Genomic DNA, 27,993 nt, shown 5'->3' on the forward strand with positions numbered 1-27,993 from the left:
ATTTCTCGGAAGTCACGGAAAAGCCGACCTGACAGCGGTGACAGTAAAATTCCTATGACACCTGTGACATTTTCCAGTAGTCCTGGTGTCAGCCAGCACATGTGGCCAGTTTCTGGAAGCCAGAACTTGCATATGAGTTTCAGGAAACATGGAGGAAAAATTTTCATCATGATATTTATGACGAATTTATGACAGGTTGCCATGAGTGTTTCATACATGGCTAAAATTAATTCTTTCATGCTGATCAGCTTTAAAAGTCACAGGGAAACTTCTCATGTACGGGGGAAAAAAAGAGTAACAGGAAAACAGTACTGCATTTTAATAGGATTTTTTCATAATTTCCCCAAAATAAGTAGGTATTTAGGTGTACTAGGTATTCTAAGAAGATCCTGCACAGCATAATAGTAATTATAAAGAAATGAAGGCTCAGTGGGTATTATGCATTGTAGGTGAGTGGAATAATCGTTTTTGGTGTATTTGTGTGTTTTCTCAAGTTGCTATGTGTTCCTAGGGCCAACACATTTCTATTTCTAATCTTACACTTAGAAAAGAGTCTGCTCAGATAATACCCAGATAGTCAAACATTTCTGTCACCCAACATGTGTTTCCCAGCCCACAGAGATAATGGAGGTACGTTGAAGGGGCTTTTTCAAAAGTATTTACTAGCAAATTTACAAGTCCTGTAATGAGCACAATTAAAATTTATGTTCCTAAAAGCAGTGTGGAACATGTTCAAGAGGGAAGCAGTTGCATAGCGGCTTGTGTTATTTGGTGTTTTTAAGAAAACAGTGTGGTGGTTTTCCTCGCTGTGAAGGCAGAAGCTTTCCAATGATTTGTGGGAGAAAGATGGAAGAAACTGTAAAAAAAGAGGATTTAGCAGCACCTACGATATATCAAGACTAAAAACTGCTAGAAAAGAATGAAAGGATGATTTTTCAGTGGAGGAAGGGCCGATGCTTGCCAAGACAGCTGTCTTATAAGTACACTCAGTGCAAGAGTTTTACATAATATGAGTCATTTTGAAAGTTTTCCACGTAGCAGATAATTCACTGTCTATACTGGTTTGGGTCAAGCATGGTTGTACAACCAGGGTTTCTGGGTCAGCAGATGTACCTCATAAATAATAATAATCCTTTTCTCACATGGTGAGTTCAGGTAAGTGTGCATTGGCATTTGAACAATAAACTTACATAGTTGTGTTGCAGAAAATTCGCAGCTGGGTCATTTTTGCAGGAAAGTAAAAAAAATGTTCACTCAAATTAATCTATCAATCACCCTGTCTGCAGAAAGTTCTGCTTGTTGGCCTTGCTGATAAGTGCAGGGGGGATGGGGGAAGTCTGAGTCTGGATGCCTTCTCATCGCAGGAATGCATGAAGGTTCCTCTCCAAAAGTGCTGACGTCAGGAGTGGCCTTGGATTAAAAACAGTCGGTTTATGATAAAAAGGGTGAGCAGATGAACACAGCTGAAATTAAAGCAGACTGGCAGCGCAAGTAAATGATCAGTGGGTCATTATGATGAGATAATTCGCTTTTAGACTCAAACAATGAATTGAAATATCTGTGTGTTTTAAGCTTTTGTGGATGGGGCAGTGTTTCAGATTCCACCGTCCACTGCATTCGTGAGTACTTCCACCCCCTGACAATGCATCATTTCCTTTTACTTCTGTTTTGTGTCTAGTTGCATCTTCCAGGATTCCTCAGGACCCCAGAAACAGCCTCAGCTGTGTTAACACTTTTCATTGAGAATTACTTTCTACTGAAAGGATAATGCTGGTGACAGTCTTTGATTTTCGTGTGTCAACCAAATCCAACAAAATATGAACCTGGTAGATTTTGAGCTTTTATCGAAATCATACTATTGTTTATTGCTCTGTTCCACCGAGACAGTTTAAACTTTACTTGGCCTTTTAAATACGAAAAAAAAAAAAGTACTTGGGCTTCAGCACCACAGATGGGGGAGGGAAGATGGAAAGCATTAAAGCTGCTGTAGCCATAAGTTCAATGTGGCAGGTTTTATTTGTTGTGACGAACCCACAGAGCATTATCATTTAACTTTGCAGTTTCCCTCAGCTCCAGTGGAGCATTCTAACTTCATTCAGCTCATTGTTTTGATTTTGGCCACAGACTCTCGACTGTATGCTACCGGATCAGCGCTAAACAAATGACCAAGTCAGCAAGTATCTGGTAAACATTGCATGTAGCTACAAAAACTTTTTCCTAAAGTATTGACGGCTGTGACTCAGTAGGTAGAGGTAGAGTGGGCTGTCCACAAACCAGAGGGTTAGCAGTTTGATCCCATGGTGCCTCACAAATGTCCTTGAGCAAGAAACCGAACCCCAACTTGCTCCCAGTGAGTGTCAAGCCCTTTGAGAACCAACAGATAGAAAGGTGCTCTATAATTATAAGCCTATGAGGCAAGGGACGGACTGTAGGTACTGGATGCTTGTCTGGTTTCCCTTCGTAGTGTGAGTACATGAGGGATTATGTTTGTGCATGCTTCAGTTGAATGAAGGTGGACACGATGGTAGTCTGTGTGGAGAGCAAAAAGAAGAAGTGAAATACACAAGCTGACATGTCAGAATCGGAAAGCGGTTATTTATAACAAAAGTTGGACTGTAAGTGACTGTAAACTGGCATATTGTGACAATCCTGTTGTAAACCTTGTCTCCCTACTCCATCTCCAGTTTCTTGTCAGTCTTGGAAGTCTTTACCCGAATATCTGTAACCTGGATATCCAACAGGCTGCACTGGGATCTCTGAAACGTCGACTGTTCACGCCAGATGGTAAGACATTTGACAGCGGCGTGTCGGTCCCCAGATTAAGAAATCAAGGTAAAAGACGGAACGCTTTATCCTGTCAACGCGTGGGAGAGGTCAGACGGAAAATAACTTATTAAAACTGACACTGAGGTCATTCTTAATCCGTCAGGGTTTACTTAACTCATTTACATCGTTAAAGCTGCTTCTGCAAGATTTCAGCAAAGTGTTGGTAGCATTTCATTCAGTGCACCAATGATGTCATCTCTGAGAACCGGGGAGCCAAGTAGCCCCACCCACTTAACACACACACACGTACTGCTGTTGTTAAAGTAAACAGCTTTATATACACACACCGTACTAACCACAACCCTGAACCACAGAAGCACCTGTTGAGGAGCACTTGCAGGTCCACACAGGTGAGTAAACCAAAGACACACGTATGGCTCTTGAGGGAAGACACTGTACATAAAGGAGTGATTTAAGCACCCTTGGGTTCTGTTTTCTTTTAATCCCTCGTGTCAGCTCACGCGGAGAGAGAAAAGTCGATTGACGGGCCCACCTTTCTGTGCTTTTACACAACAAATTAATTGAAGTTGTCAGGCTGGCGTCTGTCAGCCAAAAAGCCATGAAATACTGTCATTATGGGCCTATATGTTTTCATTCATGAGGTCAGCGTGGAAAGCAAACAGACGACGTTCGGCGGATCGAGCGCGCACAAGCTCCTACACAAGAGGAATGAATAAGGAGAGGGTTAATGATGCCTGCCACTGTGAAAAGGGAGAAAAGTGTAGTGAGACTGAATCAACATTTGAACTTCTTCAGTCAAGAAAGCGGACAGCCAACGCCTGCTCCCACTGTGCAGACTCCTCGCCTTACATAAGCCAGGGCCTGAAGAGACATCTGGAAATCAGCTCGTCCAACATCAGGCCTCTGAGTGCCCATGGCAAAAGGCCTCACAAAAGGACCACACGTTGTACATCAGTTTGGTTTGGACATTCTCTTTTTCACCCTTGCAGGCCTCACTTCATATGTCATTGCTTTCCACATTTGATATCTGTCCTGGCCGGTTGCTCTGCATAGCACACAGGCACAAAACAGCTGACGACTGACTATTAAGTTTTAATTTTGCCTCAGGTGTTCCAGCACTTGCGCAGACAATTTTACAGGCTATAGTTTGTAATAATGTCTGTAGTTGTAAGAGTCCTTCCCCGAAAATGAATCGCTGTTACTCAGAAATTCCAAACAATCCCTCTTCAGATGACGTCTGGGGTTAGATCACAGTCTTGCAGACTTTTCAGAATCACTTCCCGGACTGTTGTGGAGCACGTAATATTACGTCTATGTTTCTCAGTCATTCAGGGAGTGATCCATGTTGAAAGTTATACTGTACGATAATATCCAAAAGTGTTAAAGAAAGGAAACTGGACTTGTCAAGGCAACTGGACTTGTGCTTTTGGATATACCCTGACCTAGATGACTGAGAACCTTCAAAAACACTGTACGTAAATATTTCTTGATCTGATATAGGTAGAATCAAGAGTCCAGGATTTTAAATTGCTGTCCGGTTAATGGAAAGCAGTGCTCAGCTTCTTGTCACAGTGCATCCAGACACTGTCACATGTAAAAGGCACATGCATCCCAAGCTGGCTGTGTCTTATCTAACCCTTTTCATTGCTGCCTGTTTGTGTGCCCATTATCTTTCAGTTGGGAACAAGGGTTTGCAAGAGCAATCGGAGCGGCCTGTGGCTACAGCCCTATGCAAAACACGGTGAGCTGTGTTAAGACACATTACTCACGAAACAAACACTCGCGAAGCACTTAATGCAGCAGCTGCTCTTCTTTTAGTTTCACTCAGGAAGATAAATCACTTAAAGAGGATTATAAAAAAAAAAACATCTATGTAACATTGGAAACCCCCTCTATGAGCAAGGGAGGTGAAACAGCACTTTAACATGTCTCCCCAAGAAGTCTCACCCCTATTCACACGTTGAGTCTTACGAGTTTCAGCCATTAGCGGGTCATTAGAGAATCATTATCGGGTACAAAGAATATACCACCCAGGTAAATCTGAATAACATTTAATTGTTGGTGATTACTGAGTCATTAACAGAGAACCCCCACAGATGCTTTGAAATAAAGACCTAGACTCTCCATTAGTCATTCAACAAGTCCAGTTGCCTTCTTTTAGCCCTGTTTCAGATGTTCCATGACTTTCATCTTCAGTCTCCACAGACAAGACAGTCAATATTGTTTGCTTAATATTACCTTAATGTCTCTGTGGATGTTTTAAAGACACTACAATCTGCTCATATGGACTTTTAAGTGTGACTAAATAAATAAATCCATAGAAGCACGGTGCTACTAAATACTCCACTTTAACAAAGATCTTGTGATCAGCTCATTAGTAGGCCTCCAGCTCCTCCTTGGCTGCTCCAGATCTTTTCCACTGTCTGTGTGGAAACAAGGCCTGGTTAACAGATCAAGGTTGGCTTGGTGTTCAGGGTGTACTAAAACACTGGACGCTGGGTGGCCTGATGGATTAATGCACCCGCTATTCATGCTACTGTCTGACCTCACAGCGCTGCGTGCGTGTTAATCCGAACTTCAAAGGTCTTTGCCAAGGGTGTGTGATTCCATTCAGCGAGAATTTGAGGACGCTGTCAAAACCTCTTTGCCACAGAAACTGGGTAAAAGAGGCACTTATTGAAGTAGTGAAAAGGCAGTATTGATGGCGTGTGAGTGCATGGCTCACTGTGCTTTCTCTCTTTTTGTGCTTCCCTCCTGCCCTTATCCTTTTTTTTAAGCGCACACACCCAATCAAATACACAGAACCTCTCACCCTGGCACACATTCCTATGGTTCTTACATTAATTCTGCTTGTGACTTTTTGCTAAACCTGCAGTGCCTGCTGACGTCTTTCTGCACCACATGTCGACCTCTGGGTCCGGCGGTGCAGTGGCCTGTCTGCGAACAGAGGGGAGCTTCTGACTGTGAGCCGAGCCCAGCTGGTACTGCACAGTGTGATCCAGACAGGAGTTGTCCTGGGGGTCAATCTAAACCTTCGCTTCTGCTTTTAATCCCCTAATTAGGCCAAACTGGGTGTGTGAGAATCTGATGATCTGGTTTTAGGAATTTTCTTGGGATGAGCACCGCTTTCTAACACTCAAGTTAGATTATGCACTTAGGGAGGGTAATAAACAGAAATACTAGAAGTATTTCTTTTTGAGTGGAGTGTTTTTCAAAACCAGAAACTTGAAACTGTTTAATTTACAAAGGTGCAGTAACAAGTACATAAGCTAACTAAGCTTTGCTAATGTGTTACCAAAAGATAACAACTTATACCCTATACTACAGAGAAATACATATTCATCCTGTTAATTCTTCAGTGCAACTAACTAACCAACTAAATGTGTAAAGTAAGCTAATCACTTGTCTTTTAGGTCTGCTAACTCCTTAGAAAAATGCTCTGCAGCTGCCACTTTGTTCACTAGCTAGTTGCAAACATTCATCGTTTAAGAAACCAATCTCAATGTAGGACCACTCCAAACAATGTCAAGGAAGCCAATTCAAATGTTATGAAGGCCACTTTAACATCAAACTAGGCTCAATCCAGTCCTGTTTATGGTTATCTTATCCACTCTGTGAGAAAGGATTTAGGTTCAAACTGACAAAAAGCGAGTCAGGACCCAAAATGGGCACTGGGCACAATGATCAGTTGACTCTGCATAGCTCTGGATGATGCTTCAACTTGGATGCCTCCCAGGCAGCATTATCTCTTACTGCTTGGTAGACTATAACACACTATAAATATAAGAGAGTTGTGCATATGCAAGAAAGCGCATGCACTAGCCAAAAGAACCTCCTCAAAATACTTGGTGGAAAATATTGCAGATAAAGCATTAATCTCCCCTCTGTTTTTCAAAGTTGGCTTTCCCTAGTGGCATGGCCTCATTGTTGCTCCTTGCAACTGCAACTGCAGTTATCAGCAACTGTAGCTGCCATGAGTTATTCAAACACTTGGACGTAGCAGACAAAGGTCAGTTTTGGTTTTACTAGACAGAAGGCTGGGAGAATGAGGACTAACTGTTTGGTTTGGCATTTGCACTTCTGATTAACTTTCCTCTAGAACAGAGGTCTTCAACAGGGGGTCCGTGACCCCTAGGGGGTCCGCGGAGGTACTGCAGGGGGGTCGTGAAATTTTTTTTTTCATAAATTTAAATGTCTTTAAATACACATTTGCATAAGTAGGGGGTCTCCGCTCCATCTCTTCATCAGTTTGGGGGTCCTTGGCCTGGGAAACGTTGAAGACCCCTGCTCTAGAAAAAGCACATTCCCTAGCTGCTGGTGTGGTAACACAACCTTTGATTTGATTATAGGGCGTGTTTCAACTGATACAGAGAAGAAAAAAACAAAAAACACTGCACGCAACTGGATCGTCCTACAACCAATCTGAGCCATTTAGTTATAAACAAATTCAACCAAGGTGTTCAGGTGATGAATTCCTACATCGCTGATACTCTTCTGTCCATCACAGGATGAATTGGCCCGACAGATCTGGAGCTAATCAGTTCCCAACGGAGTGGCTCCAGTCCAGCTTGCACATTTGTGGGTGGAGAACTTTGTCTGGCTTCCAGGTAAGTTTTCACTTATACCCTTGTTTCTGCAAAACAATCTTATATGCAGACTTTTAAATAACTCCAGACTTTTAAATCACTGATAACCGGACAAGACAACAAGCTAACACATGACAGGCAGTCAACAGTCAGTTCTCTCTGTCAAGGTGTTGGATGGCACTGCAAGGTTTTGTGGGGTGCTCTACCATGGTACAAACACACAACTAGCTAAGTCACTTTGGTACAGTCTCAGGAAGAGAAGTTCGGTAGAGTTGTCTGGAATGGGGAAAACAAAGCATTCAAAGCATTACCAATCTGCAAACATGTTCATTTTAGCATTTTAACTGGAGATCTCGTGGGGTTAACTTACTTTTGGAGGCCACTTGAGAGAACTGCAATTTTTGGCAGATCTGCAGTGGCCTCAGTTTTCAGCACCAGAGGTCACTGTTGGCTGACCCTCTTGTGGACCTGCCCCTGAAGGTAGGTCACATCAGACCAGATGACGTGCAGAAAGTCTGTGCTGTCCTCTAGACTTTTCCTCTTGACGCATGAAATTTGAGTTTTTCCATTGTTTTATATCTTTTTTTTTTTTCCATTGTTGCACCTGCACTGGAATAACAATAACTTGGCTTCGACGGACGTCTGGTCAGTGCTTCAGACGACAGTCTTGCTGCAGTTATTGAGTTACTGAGATCCTTTCCCTGATGAATTTACATCTGTCTGCCAACTCCTGCACAGGCACAAGGCAGAACGTTAAGACAACATCTCTCATATGATATAATCTCCCTTAAATTGTTCATACTACGTTATCATCACTACCCTGCCTCATCAGGTTATTACGCAGAGTTCTCTCCTGCAGTCTGGTTACCTTATATTTCCATCTCTTGCTTCATTCTCCTCAGAGGTCTCTGCTTAAATAAAGTGTCCTGCTCACTCTCACTCCTGCACATTTATAAAGAAAAATTGTTTATAAAGTGCTAAAGAGAAGGATTAGATTCCCTTCACCGTAATATGTTTCCATGCCCCTGTCCAAGTGCCTGGCACTGTAATACATCACTACTTTAATGTAAGAGTAAACTGGCTATCCGCGGTCACTTGAATTCATTGATTTCATGAGTCCAGTTTACAGTCTTGTGACAACATGTGTTTCTGACTGAGAAGACCGACTTCAGCTACTCCAGGCTTGCTGAGTTGCGTCTGTGTTTACAATTTGATATCCCTCGATAATCGACTCTTTCCCATATTTGGCGGGGCTGTTTTTTTTCTTGTTTTGAAACTGGAGTTGTAATAATTAACGCATACGTGAATGTGACATGTAAATGACTGAGGATTCTCTGAGGGGCGAGTTCATGTGAGTTGTCCTCCTTGTGCCAAAACAATGTGAATCTGTGTGCAGGCTGGGCTTAAATAAACATTTGTATTACCCCACTCAGCAAAACACATCTTCCAGACTCTCTGAAGAATTCAAAGTATTTCTCCCGAGTGTGACGCAGCACTATAATTTCCAAGAAAGAACCAGAGGCTGGGGCTGAGAGACATACCAAAGCTTTACAAGCTGGAATTTAGTTTTATGAGAATAATCCCTATATGTGCATGATACGCACAAGGAGCCCACCAAGAATCCCCACTAATGCAGCTACCTCCTCCGCCTGAGTCCGAGAGAATACTCCACCTCTGGAAAATTCCACTCAGCTGTCCAAGACCATGTCCTGTGATAAGAAGCATGTTATTCCTAATGGTGACAAAAAAATAACAGCTTGGGTTTTGTTTTGTCTTTTTAAGAGGCTGCAAATCCAAAATGAGTTTAAAAAGTTTACAATGTTCTTCTGGTGTTGTTGTTGTTAAATGTGGCCGGTGTTTCTAAACTGGCTCGGCTTTTGGGGAAGACAGGATAACTGTTGTTCCTCAGGATCTGCTCAGTCTTATGTAACAGGCAGCAACAGAAAGCTGAGGAAATGCTGAGAATCATCAAGCAGGGATGCAACATCGGGACAGGCAATCCAAGAAATAGTTTGGGGCTCTGTGAACCATAAACCCCCTTACATGTGTGAAGATCCTACAGTGCATCTGCAACACTCCATAGATTTTGCTAGTTCACAGATCGAATATATTGCTTAGAAAAATGTTGCCCTTTTTTGCTGAACAAGAATTGCATTAGAATTTTTAGTTAAAGCAGCTATAGTTTATATATTTATATCATCAACATTGTTGACGTAGCCACTCCTGATTTCTCTCAGTGGCACTTTTAGCTCATTGATTTGGCTTGATGTTGTTTTCCACCAACCACACTACCTGGTTTTATGTAAAATGAAAACAAAGCAAAGTATAGTTAGTGTAAACCAAAGGTAAAAATGCTTTTTATTATATCATTGAATTATTATTATTACGAGTGAATGTAATTATTATTATTTTAAAGGACTAATACCACATGGCTTAAATTTTAACATCCTGATTGTGGGGCTGTCCTTTGGTTTAAGTTGGGAGTCGTTGTTGCATGTCTCCTTCCCCTCATTTCTGATCATCTTTTCTCTTATAGGCTATACTGGTTAGATAAAAAAGACAATAACACTCCTATCTGTTCATTAATTATGAGGCTAAAGATGATTAGCTCAGCATAACCACTTGTCATAGTTAGGATCATGCTTTTATACCTTTTAAACCAGATATAACCTGTAGGTATTGCAGATTATTTTCACTTTTTGGACAGAGCCATGCTAGCTATTTCTACTTCAGTGGTATTGGGGGCAGTAACTGCAGCAGTGGTGGCACAGTAGCAGCAGCAGCAGCAGCAGCAGCAGCAGTGCTAAGAGCTGTTTTACTAGCAGCCGGTGACTGGCCGATCTCCAGTTTCCAATAAAACGTTTATGCTGATGTATCAGCCTGACCTGAGCACAGTCTGTTCTTTGTTGACAGCGGAGACTCGCAACAGCACGAGAGCTGTGTGATCAGACTCAGCCCGTGATAAATCATGACCCAGCGGTGTGGCATGACAACGAAAAACTGTAAACTGTTTGAACAAGACCTGGAAGGCAGAGTGATGAGAGAGAAAGTGTATTTCTGTTCCTCCTCAGTCTTAATGTCAGTCTCTTTCTATTCACTGCAAGATCTAATATCTTTGTTAATGTATTTATATATGTGCATGTCTTAAATCCTTTTTGATTTTGTAGACCTGCATTTTCACACCATCTTTTCATCTTTTCACTACATTCTGTGTCTAGTTGTCTTTTACTACCCTCTAGTGGATAAACCATAGAAATATTCAGTTGTCATGACTGTAGGTTTCCACTGGAGGTCAGCTTAGAAACACACAAGGACTTCTATAGCACTTCTCAATAACAAGGCCTTAAGACACAAATGGATTAGGCATAGGTTTTGAATATGGTAACATAAAAAAATATTATAATTGTGATTGATCCAAGATGAGACTTAAAACAGGATTAAATTGCTTTAAATTCTGTTTCATTAAAGGTTGTGCTGACAGAAAACTCTTAAGCACTGATTAAGAATTGAGAGTTGGAGACTTCAAGTTATGTGGAAGTTTGTTTAGTTTTACCTCTGCTTACAGAAAACAGAGCCATATTTTGGTCTGGTGAATTCCTACTGACTGTTTGAGGGTGCATGCATGCATAGCCATAACGTACCAAGATAACTCAGCATCTAGATATGCACTGACAAATGGGGTTATGCTGCAGAAGTAGCAGTCTGGCGGTTTAAGAATCAAGTCAAATTCCCGGCCTGAGTTATCGTTTCAGTCTGCTTTGACTATAGCCATCGTTGGACTTGATGACAGTATTACATGAGACTACTTCATGGGTTCCTGTCAACAGGCGCCCTTTGTCCAGATTTAGCCGGTGAAATTTCTTAATGTCCATCAAGACCATCAGTTGTGTTGTGCAAAGATAGTGTTGGTATGCAGTAGCTATTTTTGTCTACTGTATCGTAGACAAACCTCTCAACTAAAAGACAAAAACAGTCCATCATCGCTTTAAGAGTAACAAACACATGGGAGCTGCATGAATCAGTTCTACACAGTGTCTTTGTGAGTCCCAGAGAAAGTGAACAGGGCACCCACCCGCACTAAATCATTACTTAAATGTATTTCTGTTTGATATGTGTTTAATTGGGGGCAGCACAGTGGCGTGGTCGTTAGCACTGATTCCGGGTTCGAATCCATGGGCCAACTGGGTCTTTCTGTGTGGAGTTTGCATGTTCTCCCTGTGTCTCTGTGGGTTCTCTCCGGGTACTCCGGCCTCCTCCCACTGTCCAAAGACATGCTGGTTAGGTTCATTGGTGATTCTGATTTGGCCGTAGGTTTGCATGTGAGTGTGAATGGTTGTCTGTCTCTCAGTGTTAGCCCTGCAATAGACTGGAGACCTGTCCAGGGTGTACCCCGCATCTCACCCGATGACAGCTGGGATAGGCTCCAGCAGACCCCCGCGACCCTTAACAGGAATAAGCGGGTACAGAAGATGAATGAATGAATGAATGAATGAATGTTTTTTTCTAGTCTGAGCTAGAGGGAGCATGTGTGCTGAACAGAAAGGGTCCAAGAACAGAGCCTTGAGGATCTCTACATAAGTTTTGTGAGTTCAGCTGTGCAGCTGCCAGTAAACACACAGAAGCCCGTGTTATTTGTCCGCACAGTTTTTCTAGATGGTCTAGTAGTACGTTTGGCTTGACCGTGTCAAATGCAATGCTGATATCCAGTTGTACCTCTTTTACTGTCTATGTTTATGTGGCTGTCATTCATACAAACACTTATGCAAGTCAATCACCAGTCATAATCAAACATGGCACAATATTGTCAAGTTAACTATGCAGTTGTTACTCTTTCATTATTGTTTTCTGCAAATTAAAATCCTCCTTACATAAAGCTTTTACACACCGATATGTCACTGATGTATTTTTCCTACTCTGTTTAAAGTATGCCCATATTTATAACTAGTTTCGGGGCAGAACATAAATAAAAAATTAAAAAATAAAATGATTGAATATATTAAAAAAAACATAAATATTTTTGATATTTCATAATTTCAGCCTTTTTCAACGTATACAACGCAACACAACTCAAACATTGTGCCTGTGCACCAAAGCATACAGCAAACAGGTGATAAACCACTGTCTGCTGTAGGAATTTCCCAGGAAAAAAGCCAGCAGAGAAACTGAAACCTGTTTACAAGCTCTAATGCAAAAGGTTTTATGGTAGAATCACGATGTTATATTGACTGCACAAAGACAATATTTGAAAATACAGAGACATAAAAGTGCATCAGGATAGCCACACTATGCAACCCCATCCCGCCACAGTAGAGTCAGAAGCTGTAGACAGAGCACAGATGGGTCTTTTCCTTCCTCTTCTCCCTCAGATGTCCGTTGCAGACGAGAGCTGTGCATCACTCTTATCTCTTAGTCATTAACTGATAAAAACTCCATGCCACAGTCAGTACACATAACATCACCCTGTCACAAAGTACAGGGAGCCACAATCCTGCTGCTGACAAGGAAGTCAGCTGCCATAGTTCACTATAATCACCAGGCCTGACTCAAAGGGACTGTGTTGATTTGGGAAGTGCTGACTCTCCTCCTGAATATATCTGCTCCTGTGAAAACCCCTTTATTTCCCAATTGTACAAAATAATGAATGTCCACTTTCAGTGTTGGATAAAAGGATTTTGGAAATAGGTACCGAGATCAGATGTTTTGGACAGTGAATAGTAAGTGGATAGTAAGTACAGATAAAATTTTATTTCAAAAGGTGAGTAGTTCTAAATGTCTTTCCTGTTTTGTCTAAGTTTGTGTTCTTCCACTGTACGTGGGATATCAGACTTTTCATATTGGCTGAGGGCAAAATCAAAGGAACGGTTTCCAGCCAACAGCAGTACATGGCTTATTTGGTTAACCTTGAAATTGTTCATAAAAAATATGCAAAATGATTAAAGCTGCTCTGTAAGAGAGCTCTTTTTACATGTCAGTGCCCAGAGGTGTTTCATCTGTCTGTATATGTGCTATGTTTAGGGTTGCGTCCAACTGGCGACTCTTTTGTGCCTTAAATTGATAAATGGTGTTTAGTACAGGACATTAGGACATTTATTTTTTTCAGTTATACAAGAACATACATTCATATAAATGGAGGCCCTACAGGCATTAATGAATGGATGTCTATATAGTCTAGTAAAATGTAACCACTTCAGCGCCGTTTCAGTTGATAGAAAATACAGGAAGTGCTCTTTCAGCTCAGAGCCTGCCCCAGTTTGACACCAAATATCAGCATTAGTCAGCGTTGGAGAATGACTTCATTATCTGGCTGTTAGCATAATAATTAGGAGTTAGGTTTGTACAGAAGGCGCAGTGTAGAGATGCAGCCAACAAACCTTCTTTTACTGACATTCAGAATGAGCGTGACTGCTTGAAGTACTGGCAATAGATGGGGCCTTTAAGTGAGCAGAAGCCCAGGTTGTTCATCACTGCAATTCTCTCGGCACACTATCCAAAACATCTGAATTCAATTTTGTTCATGACGACGAATTTATCTCCATAAAAAATAAATAAATAAATAAATAAATCATCCGTGTGTAACGCCTGAGCTGTCAGACGTGTAGAAGGAAAATGACTGCTGCTGCGTGACGATGCAGGTATTTATTAAATTCAGAGGAGCTAATCTGACACATACCCAGCTCTGGGCAGCGTTCAGAAACAGTCACACCAGAAAAACATTATTATTATTCAGACATTACAATACAGTGACGCATTTCAGATCTGCCCGAGACACGTAAATAGTTTCAGATCTGCCTGAGTCACGTTCATGGCTGTAATTTGACAGATATTTAATATGCTGCATAACAGATGCAGCACGAGGGGGAAGTAAAAACGAAACGTATGAAAGTTGATTTTTTATTGTCTCTACAGTTTTTATTCTGGACAAATAAGGACTCAGTGGCAGGACCCCAGGTCCGACCCAGAGGCTTGGAACCGATCCACTGTTGCACGTGCACACAAACGAGGCACAAGGAGTTTTTCTGTTAATACATCCAGTGTGTCTGGAGTCAGTACAATACAGAATAATGGCGGGGGAAATGCCTTCTTTCAGCATATTTGTCTAAACTGTTGACATTTCCATGTTTCATACACTGAGGAGCTGTATAACCTTGTGTAACCCCAGTTACATGACACACTTGAGACGAATGTTAAAACTCATGTTCCACAGCCTCCCCTGAAACCTGCTCAAGTGATATCACTTAGAGACATTTATCACACTTCACACTGCTCCCAAACCTCTTCAGGCAGGCAGCACAGAGTTCTCCCCAATAACCTAGAAAAGAGAAAAGACATGAAACAGGAACCGGTGGTGGCACCCTGGAACATTACGCTGCAACAGCACATAAGGACACACATATGACACACAACAACCCCCGGCAATAAGGTCATCTGACATTTTGTAAGGACTGAGCTATGATAATTCTAGTGTTCAGGGGTCCGGTCATGTCTGGTATATACAGTATTTTTTGCAGAGTTTTGTTTTATCAGACGCTGTTTTTCTCAAATACAGCCGGAGCCGTGCGTGCCGGCCGGTGAAACCCAAAGCGGGCCTTAATTCATCCTGTTCACAAACGCCTCTGCCCCAGGAACTCGCTTCATATACCCATGCTTTTATTTTTAACAGCATAATCGAGCCGGGGCTTTTGTTGACGCAACAAAAGACTTTTTAAGAGCCCCTCCTCTTGAAAAGACTTGTATAAGCTGGCTTTATTGGCATGTCATGGTAGTTTACCTGTGAACACGCCGTCCTCGACCACAAAACCGGCCAAATGGAGCTGCAGGCTTTCTGTTAAATGATACTCTTTGCTCCAGATACGGAGCAGTCCCAACGTCTGCTGTTCTCGTGCAGAGCTGCACTCTCACAACAAGCCATTGTACTGTTTACCAGTCTGTTACCTTGTATGTCCTAAAAAAACTGTCAGTGAGTACCAGCCCCTGAGCTAATTGTTGCTAATCTGCAGTTCTAGACTTGGTGGCTGCAGTGTGCTACTCATTAACCAGTTCAAGTTTATTGTTGCGGCAATATCTCTGCATTAGGCGACCGATACAGTCGTTGAGGTGACTGTCCGTATGTCAACCACTCCTGAACATTGAAAACATCTGGAAACAGTGTAAATATCTCTGGAAGTGACATAGCAGACTGCATGCAAATCCAAGCAGGCATAAGTTGTGCCACTTTACTGTTTAGCTAGTTTATCTCACTGAGGTCATTGTCGTTATGAAGCCATGTGTGTCAAAATGTAACCAGGTTCTTTATCATGTCAGTATGGGAACGGCATGGCCATTTTAACTTTTAACTCCAAAATTTGTCGATCAGTGGGCGAAGCACTTTCTCAGCCGGGAAATTAAGGCGTCAGATGAGGTCAACAAGCCTCCAGCTGTTCTTCCCTCTCCTTTAGACACAAGGTTGCGATGACTCATTTGTTTTTACGTTGCTCTAAGTGTTTTACACAAATTCCAGCACATCCATTTGTGTGGAAAATGACACCATAAAAAATATCTCACAGTTTTCTAAGAAAATACTCATTTCTGTCTGGCAGCATCCAGATCATATCAATCAGCTCGACCCGCATACACGAAAAGTGCGTAAATTCATTCTGAGCTGTCGTTTGGCTATGTTTTTGTTTATTCCAGACATGCCAAAGCTCAAACTGCAGCGAAAGCAGACGCCATCCCAGAAAACCGGCAGCGCAAGCGAACTCCTGCAGCTGAGAATAATAAAAAAAACAAAAAATACTTTTTTTTGTGGCTGATGAGTAGGGGGTCAGGGAGTAGTGACAAGCTGCTTCTCTCTTCCATGCTCCCAATGCTTCCAACCCCTAATCTCGACTGAAGATGCAAATAGTCTAAAAAACGTCCCCACCAAACATTTGCATTTAAACAAATAGATAAAGGTCATTTTGAAAAGCTGCCTCCTTATGACTGCAGTGTGAGGTGGCATGTTCCATGTGTCCCTGCCCTCCTGACAGCGTGGTTAAAGCTCCCACTGTGGCACGCCACTCAGTATGGTGCTGCACACTGGGATATAGCTACTGTAGGCAAATACAGCAGAGGGAGAACAGAGAGGCCTCTGTGTGTGTGTGCGTGTGTGTGTGTGTATGTCACACCGTTCAACTGCAGCATCATGGACACAGGTAAGAACCACTCATTCATTTACAGGCTGCTCCTGCTATTCTTATAAAGACATGTAATATCAAACAGGAATGTTTCAAAATGCTTATTTCTTGTTGCCTTGCATTTATTTTGTCAGTGCAAAGAAATTAAGAGGGATATTATTTATGCTTGTGATAATGCTGTTTGTATTTTTGTGGTTATTTGATGGCACATGCATTAATTAAATCAGCAGTCCTCATTCCTTTAAGAATTAGATCAATTAAAGGTGCAGAGCATCAGCCAGAGCAGAGTAATATATATGGCAAAATAGCTCTCTAAATACGGTTAACGTCCGTGTGCGCTTGGTGTTCGAATGCATATTAATTCACATAATTTATTCCATATGGTCCCGAGAAGAACGGATATTTTCAAGAATCTCATGGTTGTGCAAAGTTGGGGCTTATCTAAAAGACCCATTCAAAAAGCTGGGGTCTTTTACATAAAGTTTTTTGCATGCAATTTCCGTTTGCATAATAAAGTTTGCATTTTCATTGAGTTTATACCTCTGCTTCCCAGGAATGTCCCCAAATCACACCAGTACGCATGTAAGATTTATAAAAACCGGCGTAATGTCGAACGAGCCTCGTGGCGAATTTGTCATTTCTGTTGAACCGCACGATTCTCTTGTGGAGTCGGTTTCTTTGAATAGCGCCCCCCCCCCCTCCCCGCGCCCCGTACCTCCAGTGTTTTCTTACTGTGAGGTTTCAGCGAGTGTTTTTTGTTAATTGCCTCTTTTTAGCAGTCCATTTGCATTGACCAAACCAAAGGCAATTTCCATGACATTTACACACCAATCCCAAAGAGTCATTCGCCTATATGCATAAAACTGTGAAACATTCAAATGAACACACATTTGTGGGAATGGATGAAAATTTGTATGAAGTTGTGTTACAAGTCAAACCGTTTCTGGATTTGTGTCAAGTGCAGATTTACCGTGAGTTTCTCTTCTCTTTTGTCCAGAATATTCTAAGAGGGTGTACCAAGGCGTTCGAGTCAAGCACACAGTCAAAGACCTGCTGGCGGAGAAACGATCCCGACAGACAAATGGGCCCAGATACAGCGTAAGCACAATCTCCTCTAAACCATCCTGCCTTTGTCCTGTCCCGTCTCTCCCCACTTCATTTTTCTCCCAAACCAAACAACGCAGCCACAGTTGACATTCTGTTGGTCGCACAATTAAGAGGTCGCTTTTAAAAAATCTCCTCTCCTTGTTTACATTTTGGCTTGTTTTGTGCACCAACGATCCATGGTTGATCCATTGACCACCTGTACCTCCTCATCCCGCCCTCCCCCTCCGTGTCTCCTGGCCTCGAGCGCTCGCAAAGCCAGTCTGTAAATAGCTGGGCACGGTGTGTGTAGGGGGGAAACACAAAGCGCCAAGTTCCATCCTGACCTCACAAAAGAGCACTGACACAATGCTCGCAATGGCGACGGCCATGATCTCCCGAAAACTCCCCCTTAGGTGGAGGAGGAGGTTGTGGTGAGGGGGAAGGGAGGATAGAGGTGGACAGGTAGCATAGAGACACAGAAAAAGGGCAGTGCAGGAGGCTGTCTATGCAAAGTTTGATGCACGCACACCTGCCAGCTGACATTGTCCTGTGCCATGAGCAGGCCGCAGACAAACCTCCTATTGTTGTCTTACAAACATACACTCTCACTCTCTCACACACAAACGGAGGAATCGGGCTGTGCTTTAGACGTCTGTATGCACAAGCAAGACTGGCTTTTGGCTTTTCACAAACCACCTGTCAGCATTCCCTGTTTGTTTTCTCTTCAGTGTTGGCATGTCCACTCTATAGATATGCACGCTGCCCAGGACTTGAGCGATGAAGGGATTGTGGGAGTGACGACAGAAAATGGCAGCAGATGCAACAAAAAGTCCCTCCATGCAGTGCTTATCGTGAAGTTCACTCCTCTGGCTTTGATTTTACAGTTTTGTAACTTCAGTGTCAGTTAACGTACTCTGTTACGTGGGAGTTTTCAGAGCGAGGACAGGAAAACAGCTGTAATTCTTGGCTGTACTGGTGCTTTGTGAAGGGAGGTTTGGGTTCGGGTTAGAAGTCAGATAGCCTGACGACCTAAGAAATTCACTTTTAAAATAAACACACTAAAGCAAACATATAATTAACTTGCATCCAGGCCAGAGACGAAATTTAGTTAATGTTCCAGCTACTGTGCCTCTTTTGGAAACAGGGGCACTGAAGGAGAAGGCTGGATATGTCTTGCATTTTATTTAGAGTCACCAAATCTCCCAGAAATACCAAAACTAACAATTAACCTGAAGCTGAAGAGAGCTGCCTTCAAGAAAGGCCCCATTTCCTCCACTTTGAATAATGTTTGCTAAAAACGGTTGCTACTTGATTTGGGGAAGTTCCGTTTTTTTTAATGCAGCCACATATTTGTGAGCTATCACTGAATCAGTTGGAAAATTTGGATTTGGCATTAATTACCACAAACAGGGTGTGACAGTGGTGAGAGATGGGCACATAAATGTGTCATTGTTATTTCATTAAAGCAGAATGCTCTTGGTGATTTGTTTTGGACATGATCTGCGCCATGTTCGTGCTATGACCCCAGCATGTGCAGCGGTAGGTTGTAAAGGGACAGGGGTCAGTGACTCCACACAATAACAGCGGCTCAGGAAGCTAGCGTCTGCTTTGGTTATTCCCCTAAAAAACTCGGTAACGGCTGTAGCCCTGTAGCCCAGAATTCTCTAAATTTGGATCTATTTCACAGTAGATCTGGCTTTTTCCACATTAAAGTCATTTGTCCATTACTTTAAGCTATTTTAACTGTATTTCTATTTCTTTTCAGGAACTAGTTCAGCTGCTACTCATAGTTTACAGTTTCAACAGGTTAACATTTAGCATTCAACCATTTCCATTAACTTTACCTGAACATTCATCCTCATGCTAACTAGTCTATAGTGTTCAGGTGTTAAAGCTGACTGATGCTTTTCCATCTAATTAGAATTTCATATTTTTATTTACTTAAATTAGTTGTACCTTTTCAGTGTCTTTCATAAATGTGTACATGGGTCAGTGGCTGTGACTCACTGGGATTTCAGTCACTCTGGTGTGACCGTGTTAGTTAATGTTAGCTCACTCTTAAGAGCCAGTCGACTGACTTCACGACCATCCTTATGCTTCTGTTACACTAACAGAATTACCATTTCTCGTATACCACAGCCCACCAAATAGCGTCACTTTAAGGCAATCAACTGCCGCAAGTAATTTCATACAAGTACAAGTAGGCATTGGCCTGGTGTTATGTTATTGAGCCTAATGTGAAGAGTTTGTGATACTGGCATTGGAATAATGCGTGTGAATAAACTATTTGCAGTGTAAATTACATATCTAAAAGAATTTTTGTGATACATGCCATTAAGTAGATTACTTACAAGAAGCCCTTCCTCCCACACTCAAAAGACGAGTTAGGTTATTTAGTGACTGTAAACTGGCTCTAGGTGTGTATGTGAGTGTGAGTACTAGGTTGTCTCTCGAGTTTAGCACTGTGATAGACTGGTGAGGGTGTACCCTACCTCCTAATGTCATCTGGGATAGGCTCCCGGTGTCCCCTTGCGACCCTCTAAGGATACGTGGTTATAGATAATGCATGGATGGACGGTCATTTATCAGTTAGTGTGAGTTTTCATACTTGCTGGTAGGCTTACTTTATCAAGCCCTAATGGGGAAATTCTTTCTCTGCATTTAAGTCATTCAGTCTTCCACACGGAAGTGTGTACACTTTTGTTGGGCTGGGTGCTTGCTTAAGCCACCTTAGCCATGCGCATAGGCTGTTGTGAACCCTAGGGTCTCAAAGCCACTTGTCCACGCCTGTATAAATTAAGCACTGACAACACTTTTTTGATTTGGCTACTAATGTTGGCATCTATCTTACAGATACATAATTAAAGATAATCAACAGACCTTATTCTAAAGCGTTACCTGAAACTATTAATTTAATATTTCCATTGTCAATTCAAATGAATACTGCACTTTGTACTTTGGCTCTAGCAGCACCACACTGTTTGCAGGTATCGTGCATTTCAATATTTACTTGCACGTTTATAAATGGTGCCTCCAGAGCTAACAATGCACAGAGGCACACAGTAACTTAAGCCACCAACGTCCTTCTGTAGCTAATACTGCCCTTTATCTCTGGGAATAAAAGGCCATTGAGAGAGAAGAGCGAACTCTGACCACAGAGTAGGCTCCTCATGTTGGGACACGGGCGACCACAGAACATATATAAAGATCTTACACCATTTCACATCATCGGCCTTTCTTGTCTGACAATTTCCATTGGGGGTGCTGTGCCTGGGCATGTGGCTATTGCTACTAGTGTGTGATACAGGAAATACAGGACAGGGACATTATGTGAGGCTGGGGAGACGTTTATTGTGATGTGTCTGTGGGTAAAAGTTAATAAAAAACAACAACAAGCAGCAACAACAAATCACAAATATAGGAAAACTGCAGAATAGTGTTCAGATGAAAAAAGACTAAAAACTAAAGATAGGATTAATGTAAACATACCTTCCTTAGAAAATGACATAAAAAGGATATGAAGTATGCAAAGGACTTGCAGTGAAGTCCAAGTAAGAGAATTGAATCAATTCTTTGTAATGTGGCAGCATTAACAAGAATTAAAAATAGTGTGTGCGTGCTCACTTATGGAAGTATAATATAGGTGTGTCTATTTTAAAAATATAGTTTTGAAACAGAATCTGAGTGCTTTGCATAGGAAGGAAGAGCTTTTCTGTCAAACAAGGTTCAATAAATCTATCGTCATTACCCCACACACGCAACAAACACGCACATCCATACAAACACACATTATCTGACAGTCTGAGCTTGAGCGAGCTGATTTCCATACGCAGCCTTCAGAGATGCACTGAGCCATACCTGGGCCACATGAGGAAGTCTTGGCACTGGCAAATCACATTCAAATTCTGCCCTCAAAATTTGCTTGCGCCCCAGCCAGCGCAGGCTTAATATCAACTCTTTCATGTTGGCAATATGCAAACAAGAGATCCTGTCAAACCCTGTCCCTGTGTGCGTCTCTGCGCTGCATGTCTGTTCTCCGATCTCTCCGACTCGGCACGAATCTGTGTCGGCTTTAAGAGCAGGAACAGAGAGGCAAACGAAACGACCGGTACTGGAGGTCAGGGAGATTCTAAGACAAACAAAGCATAGCTCTCAGACTCGGTCATATGTTAAATAAGTTTAGGATGAGTCACAGACAAACCATACATTCAAACCTGCATGCACAAACTCATTCCGTGAGTTCAGATGAGGAGAATTGTTTTTAATATTTTAAATAGTCAAAACAGATACAGTATGTCAAGAGTGACTTACTGGGAAATCTTAACGCCGTAAAAAACATATCAACATCAAACAGCCAGATGAAAAACACCCAGGCTTTATTCAAACAATGTTCACACGGCAAAACACAGCAAGGAATACATTTTATCCAAGGACGTTGACAAAAAACAGTCCAGGAGTTTCTGTTATAAATATACTAATCACTGGCTATATAACATTACCAAAAAAAAAAAAAAAAAATGTTAAATACAGTTTTATTGTAGTGTCAAATTGTGACACACTAGGAAAACTATTGCGGTAATCAAATTTTACAGATATAGTATGTAAACTATAAGGCAGCATACTCTGACAGGGTAAAAACTTAACTTCTTAGATTTGAATACTTAATTAAATTTGCAATGTGAGCACTGTAGGCTATTACATGCACATAAACACAAGACAGCGAACATGTGAACATCTATACTGAGCTATAACTTACGAGAGCCTAGGGATATTAATGCAAAACTGTTCAGTCTGGAAGTTGGTATACGTATGCCGGAGAGGAAAGAAAGACAGAGGGAAAGACCCAAAAAAATAAATAAGAATGTGCAGTCATGCATTACTAGTTGTTTTTTTTTTTCAGTATCAATATATGCTGCAGAACTTTGTTATTTCCTCTTTCCTGTCTCATAATTCATCTCATGACCCATTGTGATAATATCGTGAACCTTTGGGCTGCGAACTGATTGTGTATGAAATTTGAAGTACATTCCAAATAATATTGAGACTGTTAGGTTTGTTAGGTTTGGCTTTCAGACTGACGAGGACCCAAATACAGACACAAACTTTCTACTTATTTTAACCAGTTCCCAAAGTTGGGGAGTTGTGTTAGCAACCAGCTCAGTCTACCACCAACTCAGTCTGCAGACCTAGAGGGGTTGAGCTGGTGTGGCGGTGGTGAGTGTGCAGGCAGGAGGCTGCTTAGTGTATGATGAGCAGGCTGGCCGACGGCTGGAGAGCTGGTTGGGAACAGGCCTGACACAAGAGGATACTGGTCACAAACAGAGCATGATTAGTACGCAGATAGATCCCAACATCTCATAGACTGGATCTTTGACCTGAAAAGTTGTAACTTGAGGCCACAGTCTGACTATCTATCTAATGGTAGTTTTCCAAACGTTTTAGCTTCTTGCCCTTAAAGTGAAACCATGCGTGAAACCCTTCTCACAGTATGAATATGTAAATTAACAACGGAATCCACACTTACTGGTGTCATCTAGTTTACATGCTGCATTTTAACACTTTTGTACATTACTACAATCAAATTTAAAGTCTCCTGTCTCTTTCACAGGGAGGATCGACCACTCCACCTTCTTTTGTCCAGATGCCAGGTGAGACTGCGTGATAATCAGCACACTGATTATTATTACAGGACTATTTTGACTGAGTGGTTTACACATTTGAAGCACCTGAGGTGTGTGAGCACTGTTAGGCAGAGCCATAATCATTACTGCCAGCGATGATGATGTGATCCCTACTGTCCTCCCTCAGGGTCTCACATGCTGCCCAGCTACTACGGCATGAGACGTCCCTTCATTTCCGACTCAGACTTCTGCCCGTCCACCAAGCAGTACTCCCCTGACGTCTACTCTTCCACCCTCGGGGGTAAACCCCTGGGCTGCGAGCCCTCCTCCATGACGAGCTACTCGTCCCTCATCGACAGCTACTACCCAGAAACCTTTGGCGACTACCGCAGCGCTGCCACCTTCTCCAGCTCCGGAGGGTCCTTCCTGCCCTCGTCGGCCCTCTCCTCCCTGCTGCCACCTTTCAGCGGAGAACCCTCGCATTTATTTCTGGTAGGATTTAGGATCAGGCCTTCTGTGAGGGTGACATTGACATATTGGCACTTATTCAGTAGGGTAAATCCTACAGTTACTTTAGCCCACGTTTTTAGTTTGTTCCAGTGAATGAAGCTTCAGTCATTCAAATTAGACGTTTTTTTTACAGTGTTTCCGTCTTTTCAGCCCTCTTTTTGTTACTCTCTCTCCAACTGCAGCTCAACAAACAAACCAGCGAGACACAAAGAGGACATGTTATACAGAAACGACTGTTACATTTGCATTATATCCGTTTGTCTGTAGTCACATATTATGACTGTATTTTGTCTTCGGCCAAAGAGCACCAGGGTAATAGAAGCAAGCAGAGGAAGTGGATCTAGTAGCAAATCGATAATACACAAATTGTGGTGTACAGTATATTCTTAAAGTTAGTGGTAGAAAAAAATATATATTAATTAATTAATGGGAGGACATAGGCAAGAAACAATACCAGTGATAATAGTAGTGGTACTAGTAGTAGAGAGAGAGAGAGAGAGAGAGAGAGAGAGAGAGAGAGAGAGCGAGAGAGAGAGAGAGAGAGAGAGAGTTAATGAGAAGGATAAATGCTCAGTGCATGGGAAGTCCCCCAGTGCCCGCACGATTACACTGTAATGGGAAAGAGTGGGAAAGAGGTCAGGCGCCAGGGAGAAGCACCAGATCGGGCTGCCAACTGCCCGGCTGGTGACCTTTGACACCATCAGTCAAACGCCACTTCACGTTTCCAGGCCCTTTTAGTGCTTTTGTTAACAGGCATTAACAGTGTGTAGTGTAGGTTAAGGCAAGGAAGTTTAGCATCATTTACAGTTATTTATTATTATTGTGCACCACTAAGCAAAATTTAGATAATGATGCAAGACATGCATTATTACCTGATTTAATATTAGCACATTTTATATATTCAATATTCTTCATACACAGAAAGGGGGAAAACAAAATACCATCTTGTAAGTAATTTTATTGTTTCAGTCTTTATTCTGTTTGAATGCTGCGTTTCACTTAATGAACAGGTGCTTCACAGAATGTGACAGGGCCTGCAGCATGGTTTCGCCCAGAGGCCCTGTAGAGAGTCGATCTGGACTCCTGAACGTTCAGAGTCAAACGAAGGGACTGCGTGTGTCCCTGTGTAGTGTCTTAATCAGTAGTCAGTGGGTCATATTTCACCACACATCAGTGGTAAATCATTACCTTAGCAACAGCAGCATCAACAGACTACAGCACTGCTCTGTCGGCCAGCCGGTTGGTTTGTTATCTGCATACGACTGCGCCCATCCCCCCCCCCCTCCCGATCTGTGTTCGGTAGAAACAAGTGTTGTGTTTGTCGGGAAAGTGAAAGTTGAAAGTGGAAAGCTGGCAGCCACCGCGGGTTTGAGCTGAAGAGATGGTGAAAAACCGACATAGACACAACTGCATTTTACGTGTAGGCCCTAAGCCTGTGTGTCTGTGAGAGCTGCTGCTGACGGCACACACTCTGAGCTTGAGTGCAGGAGTATTAAAAGTTTGGATTTGCAATACTGCACTTAATATTCTGTCTCAGTGTTTACTTTTGGTGGACATTGTACTAATATGAACTTCAGGGAACAATGACGGGCGTCCTTCACTGTTGTCAGACATTTTACAGACTAATAACCTATCAATTATTAAAAGAAAATAAGTGGAGTATGAATGAAAATAAGCCCTTGTGCAGAGATTCTGTGTGATAGCTGTTTGCCACAGATAATTTAAATTAAATGCAACTTTACAAAAATACGCTCAGTGTAAACTCAAACAGAATAACCTGATTTGAGTCCCTCTACAAGAGAAGAGCCGCAAGACGGATAGTTGATGTAGTTTTTTTATTGATGCAACTCTCTAACAAATGTGTGATTAAATAGATAATATGTGGTAATCCTGGAGCTTTGGTTTCCCACGGTCTGGGGGTGTATTATGTGGACACGTTTAATGTCTTTGTCATGATTTCTGATTGCGATTTCCATCATTTCATGAATGCATTTAATCTTAATGCCTCCTTGAACTTTGTTCAGTGGTGTAACGTTAATAATGTTACATAGAAGGTCTATGAATGAGTAACTCATCCTCTCCTTTCATGTCTTCCTGTTTCAGAGGGACTCATGGGAACAATCGGTCCCGGAGCCAGTATCCCAGGTTGAGTCTCTCTGTACGGACAGCCTGGCCCCTGTCAGCGTCCCACCCTCCATGCCCAGCCCAGAACCCCCGGGGAGCCCCTCCCAGTACCGCTCTCCCAGCCGAGGCTCCTCCATGGGCCCCGTCTCCAGTGGCCAGCCGTACTCCCTGCACTCTCTGGAGGATGCCCACTACCACCCATTAACCACCAGCAGCTCCTACCCCATCCCGTCCTCCACCTTCTCCTGCCCACCTTACATGAGCAGCCCCGTCAACGACCTGGTGTCTAAGATAGTGACGGAGGAGGCGACTGACACCCACAGCAGCCTCCCTGCCAGCGCTGACCCTCACTCCTCCTGGGCCAAGGAGGACGGGGTGAGCTCCTGGTCACCCTATGAGATCAGGAGGGCCTACTGACTGGATCAGGAACATGACAATTTAGAGGGAGAATGAGTTTCTACGGACAATGAACTCAAGAAATACTCAAAATTTTGACAGTTTTTATTGTCAATTTGTTCATCTTTATTTCTAAAAAAGAAAAACCATCCAGTCATGGGGACTTTTTGTAAAAAAAAAAGAAAAAAAAGTAGTGTGTTGTTGTTTTTGTCTGTATGTGTGGAAAAGGAATGGAAGGTATGGATGTGATTCAAAAGCTAAACTTAGAAACCTTATAGTTTTAGTGGAATAGTTTTAGTTTTAGAAAGTAAAGGTCATAAAACAGGGCTGTCCCATTCAAGGTGGACAAGCTGAGATTTGTAAAAAAAAAAAAAAAAAAAATCACTTTAATCATTTTAAATTGAATTTTTTTAATCTACTAAACCGTTTTTTTTTATATTTTTTAAAATTTGATTAAAGTTTTTTTTAACAGAATAAAAAAAGTAACTGGGTTTAGGTAAAAATAAACATATACAAACGTTCCAAAATGGCCTGAGATAATAAACATACAAAACTGCACACGACACCGAACTGAGTGAACTATTTATTTTTTTTTACAATTATCACTTGAAATGACAATTACAAATGAGAGGGTAATACATAATGTACACCATACACTGATAAGTAAAGAACAATTTAAGCAATTTAAGCAAGATAATATAATAATATAAAGAGTGCAACAGTCAAATGACTGAGAACCGATATGAAATCAATCAAAACTTCATTAATAAACATGTATTAAATACAGTTACGGTTCTTTCTGCTGTAGCATTGTGTAGTTGTACAGGTGTAAGGATTCTTACCACATATTTGAAGTGTTTATTTGTGTCTTTGTTAACAGTTAACATCTGTTAAGCAAACCTTGAACTAAAAAGCCAAAACTAAAGAATAATACAATTATCACATGTATCTGATGCAAAGATCAGAGTAACAACAAACATTATTCCTGTAGCAGCTATATATTTAATTTTTTTGTTTAATTTTTTTTTTAGGTTTTCCCTCAGTTTGTTTCATTGTCTCTCAGTTTTATGTAGCAACCTGCCAACCACAAACAATGCTCCATTGTTTTCTATTACTATATCATAGTCTCTCGATGTGTGTTATAATTCACTGATTTATACAGTTTGTAAAAAGTTTTAAAAAAACTATGCTAAATGTTAAATAAATATTCAAGCTATATTTTCTGTCCATTTGTCTGTTTTCAGCTGCGTATAAAATAATAATAATAATAATAATAAAAAGCTTTTAAATTTATTTCGTGAAACTGTTTAGTATATTCTTACTGTGCTGCTAATGCAGGTCATCTCTAGGGAGGAGGGGAGGTATGATATTTGTCCACTAGGTGGAGCCGTCGCGCCGCCGCTGCAGCAGCCGGAGAGGAGCCGCTGCGCTGCGAAAAGAAGCAGAGCATCCATGAGGAGCAGTGAACAGAGACAGAGCGTGTAATGTAGCTAAGAGGAGTCTTTATGGAAAAGTGCTTGACAGGAGCAAAGAGGACTTTTGGAATGGCCGAATACGAATCACAATCACGGATTGTTGGTCAAAGTGTTTTTCAAAAATCGTTTTCTCCACCCTCAATGAGGTGGATACAACTATTACTACTACTACAGATAAGAAGAAGAATGACCTCCTTTATAGTAATTATAAGATCAATAACTCAAGGGGTTACTTTTATTGCAATAATATCAATAC

At 41.8% G+C, this 27,993-nt stretch overlaps 1 protein-coding gene across 11 annotated transcripts; it reads left to right on the forward strand.

Annotated features, from left to right (window-relative positions):
* Positions 1–1,426: 1,426 nt before the first annotated feature.
* On the forward strand, positions 1,427–27,937 carry pou2af2 (POU class 2 homeobox associating factor 2). Of its 11 annotated transcripts, none has more exons than XM_084558954.1 (6): positions 1,427–1,619; positions 2,685–2,784; positions 7,295–7,394; positions 23,220–23,259; positions 23,420–23,724; positions 25,846–27,937. In XM_084558954.1, exons 3-6 carry the CDS (start codon positions 7,296–7,298, stop codon positions 26,281–26,283), a joined length of 882 nt encoding a protein of 293 aa, XP_084415080.1. In that variant the 5' UTR covers positions 1,427–1,619; positions 2,685–2,784; position 7,295; the 3' UTR covers positions 26,284–27,937. The 11 variants fall into 11 exon arrangements, with proteins under 11 accessions (XP_084415080.1, XP_084415082.1, XP_084415089.1 ...); XM_084558963.1 differs by lacking the exon at positions 1,427–1,619 and adding an exon at positions 5,663–5,768 and having other exon boundaries at positions 1,862–3,176; positions 7,137–7,394; XM_084558955.1 differs by lacking the exon at positions 1,427–1,619 and adding an exon at positions 17,523–17,623 and having other exon boundaries at positions 2,772–2,784.
* The last annotated feature ends 56 nt before the right edge of the window (positions 27,938–27,993 follow it).

The sequence above is a fragment of the Chelon labrosus genome (assembly GCF_963514085.1).
Source record: "Chelon labrosus genome assembly, chromosome: 13".
NCBI classification, from domain to species: domain Eukaryota; kingdom Metazoa; phylum Chordata; class Actinopteri; order Mugiliformes; family Mugilidae; genus Chelon; species Chelon labrosus.

Bases quoted from the DNA above. Each gene is read 5' to 3' on its own strand.
- pou2af2 (XM_084558953.1), top strand. The intron at 23,260-23,419 runs GTGAGACTGCGT...GTCCTCCCTCAG, and splicing joins TTCTTTTGTCCAGATGCCAG to GGTCTCACATGCTGCCCAGC. The intron at 23,725-25,845 runs GTAGGATTTAGG...TTCCTGTTTCAG, and splicing joins AACCCTCGCATTTATTTCTG to AGGGACTCATGGGAACAATC.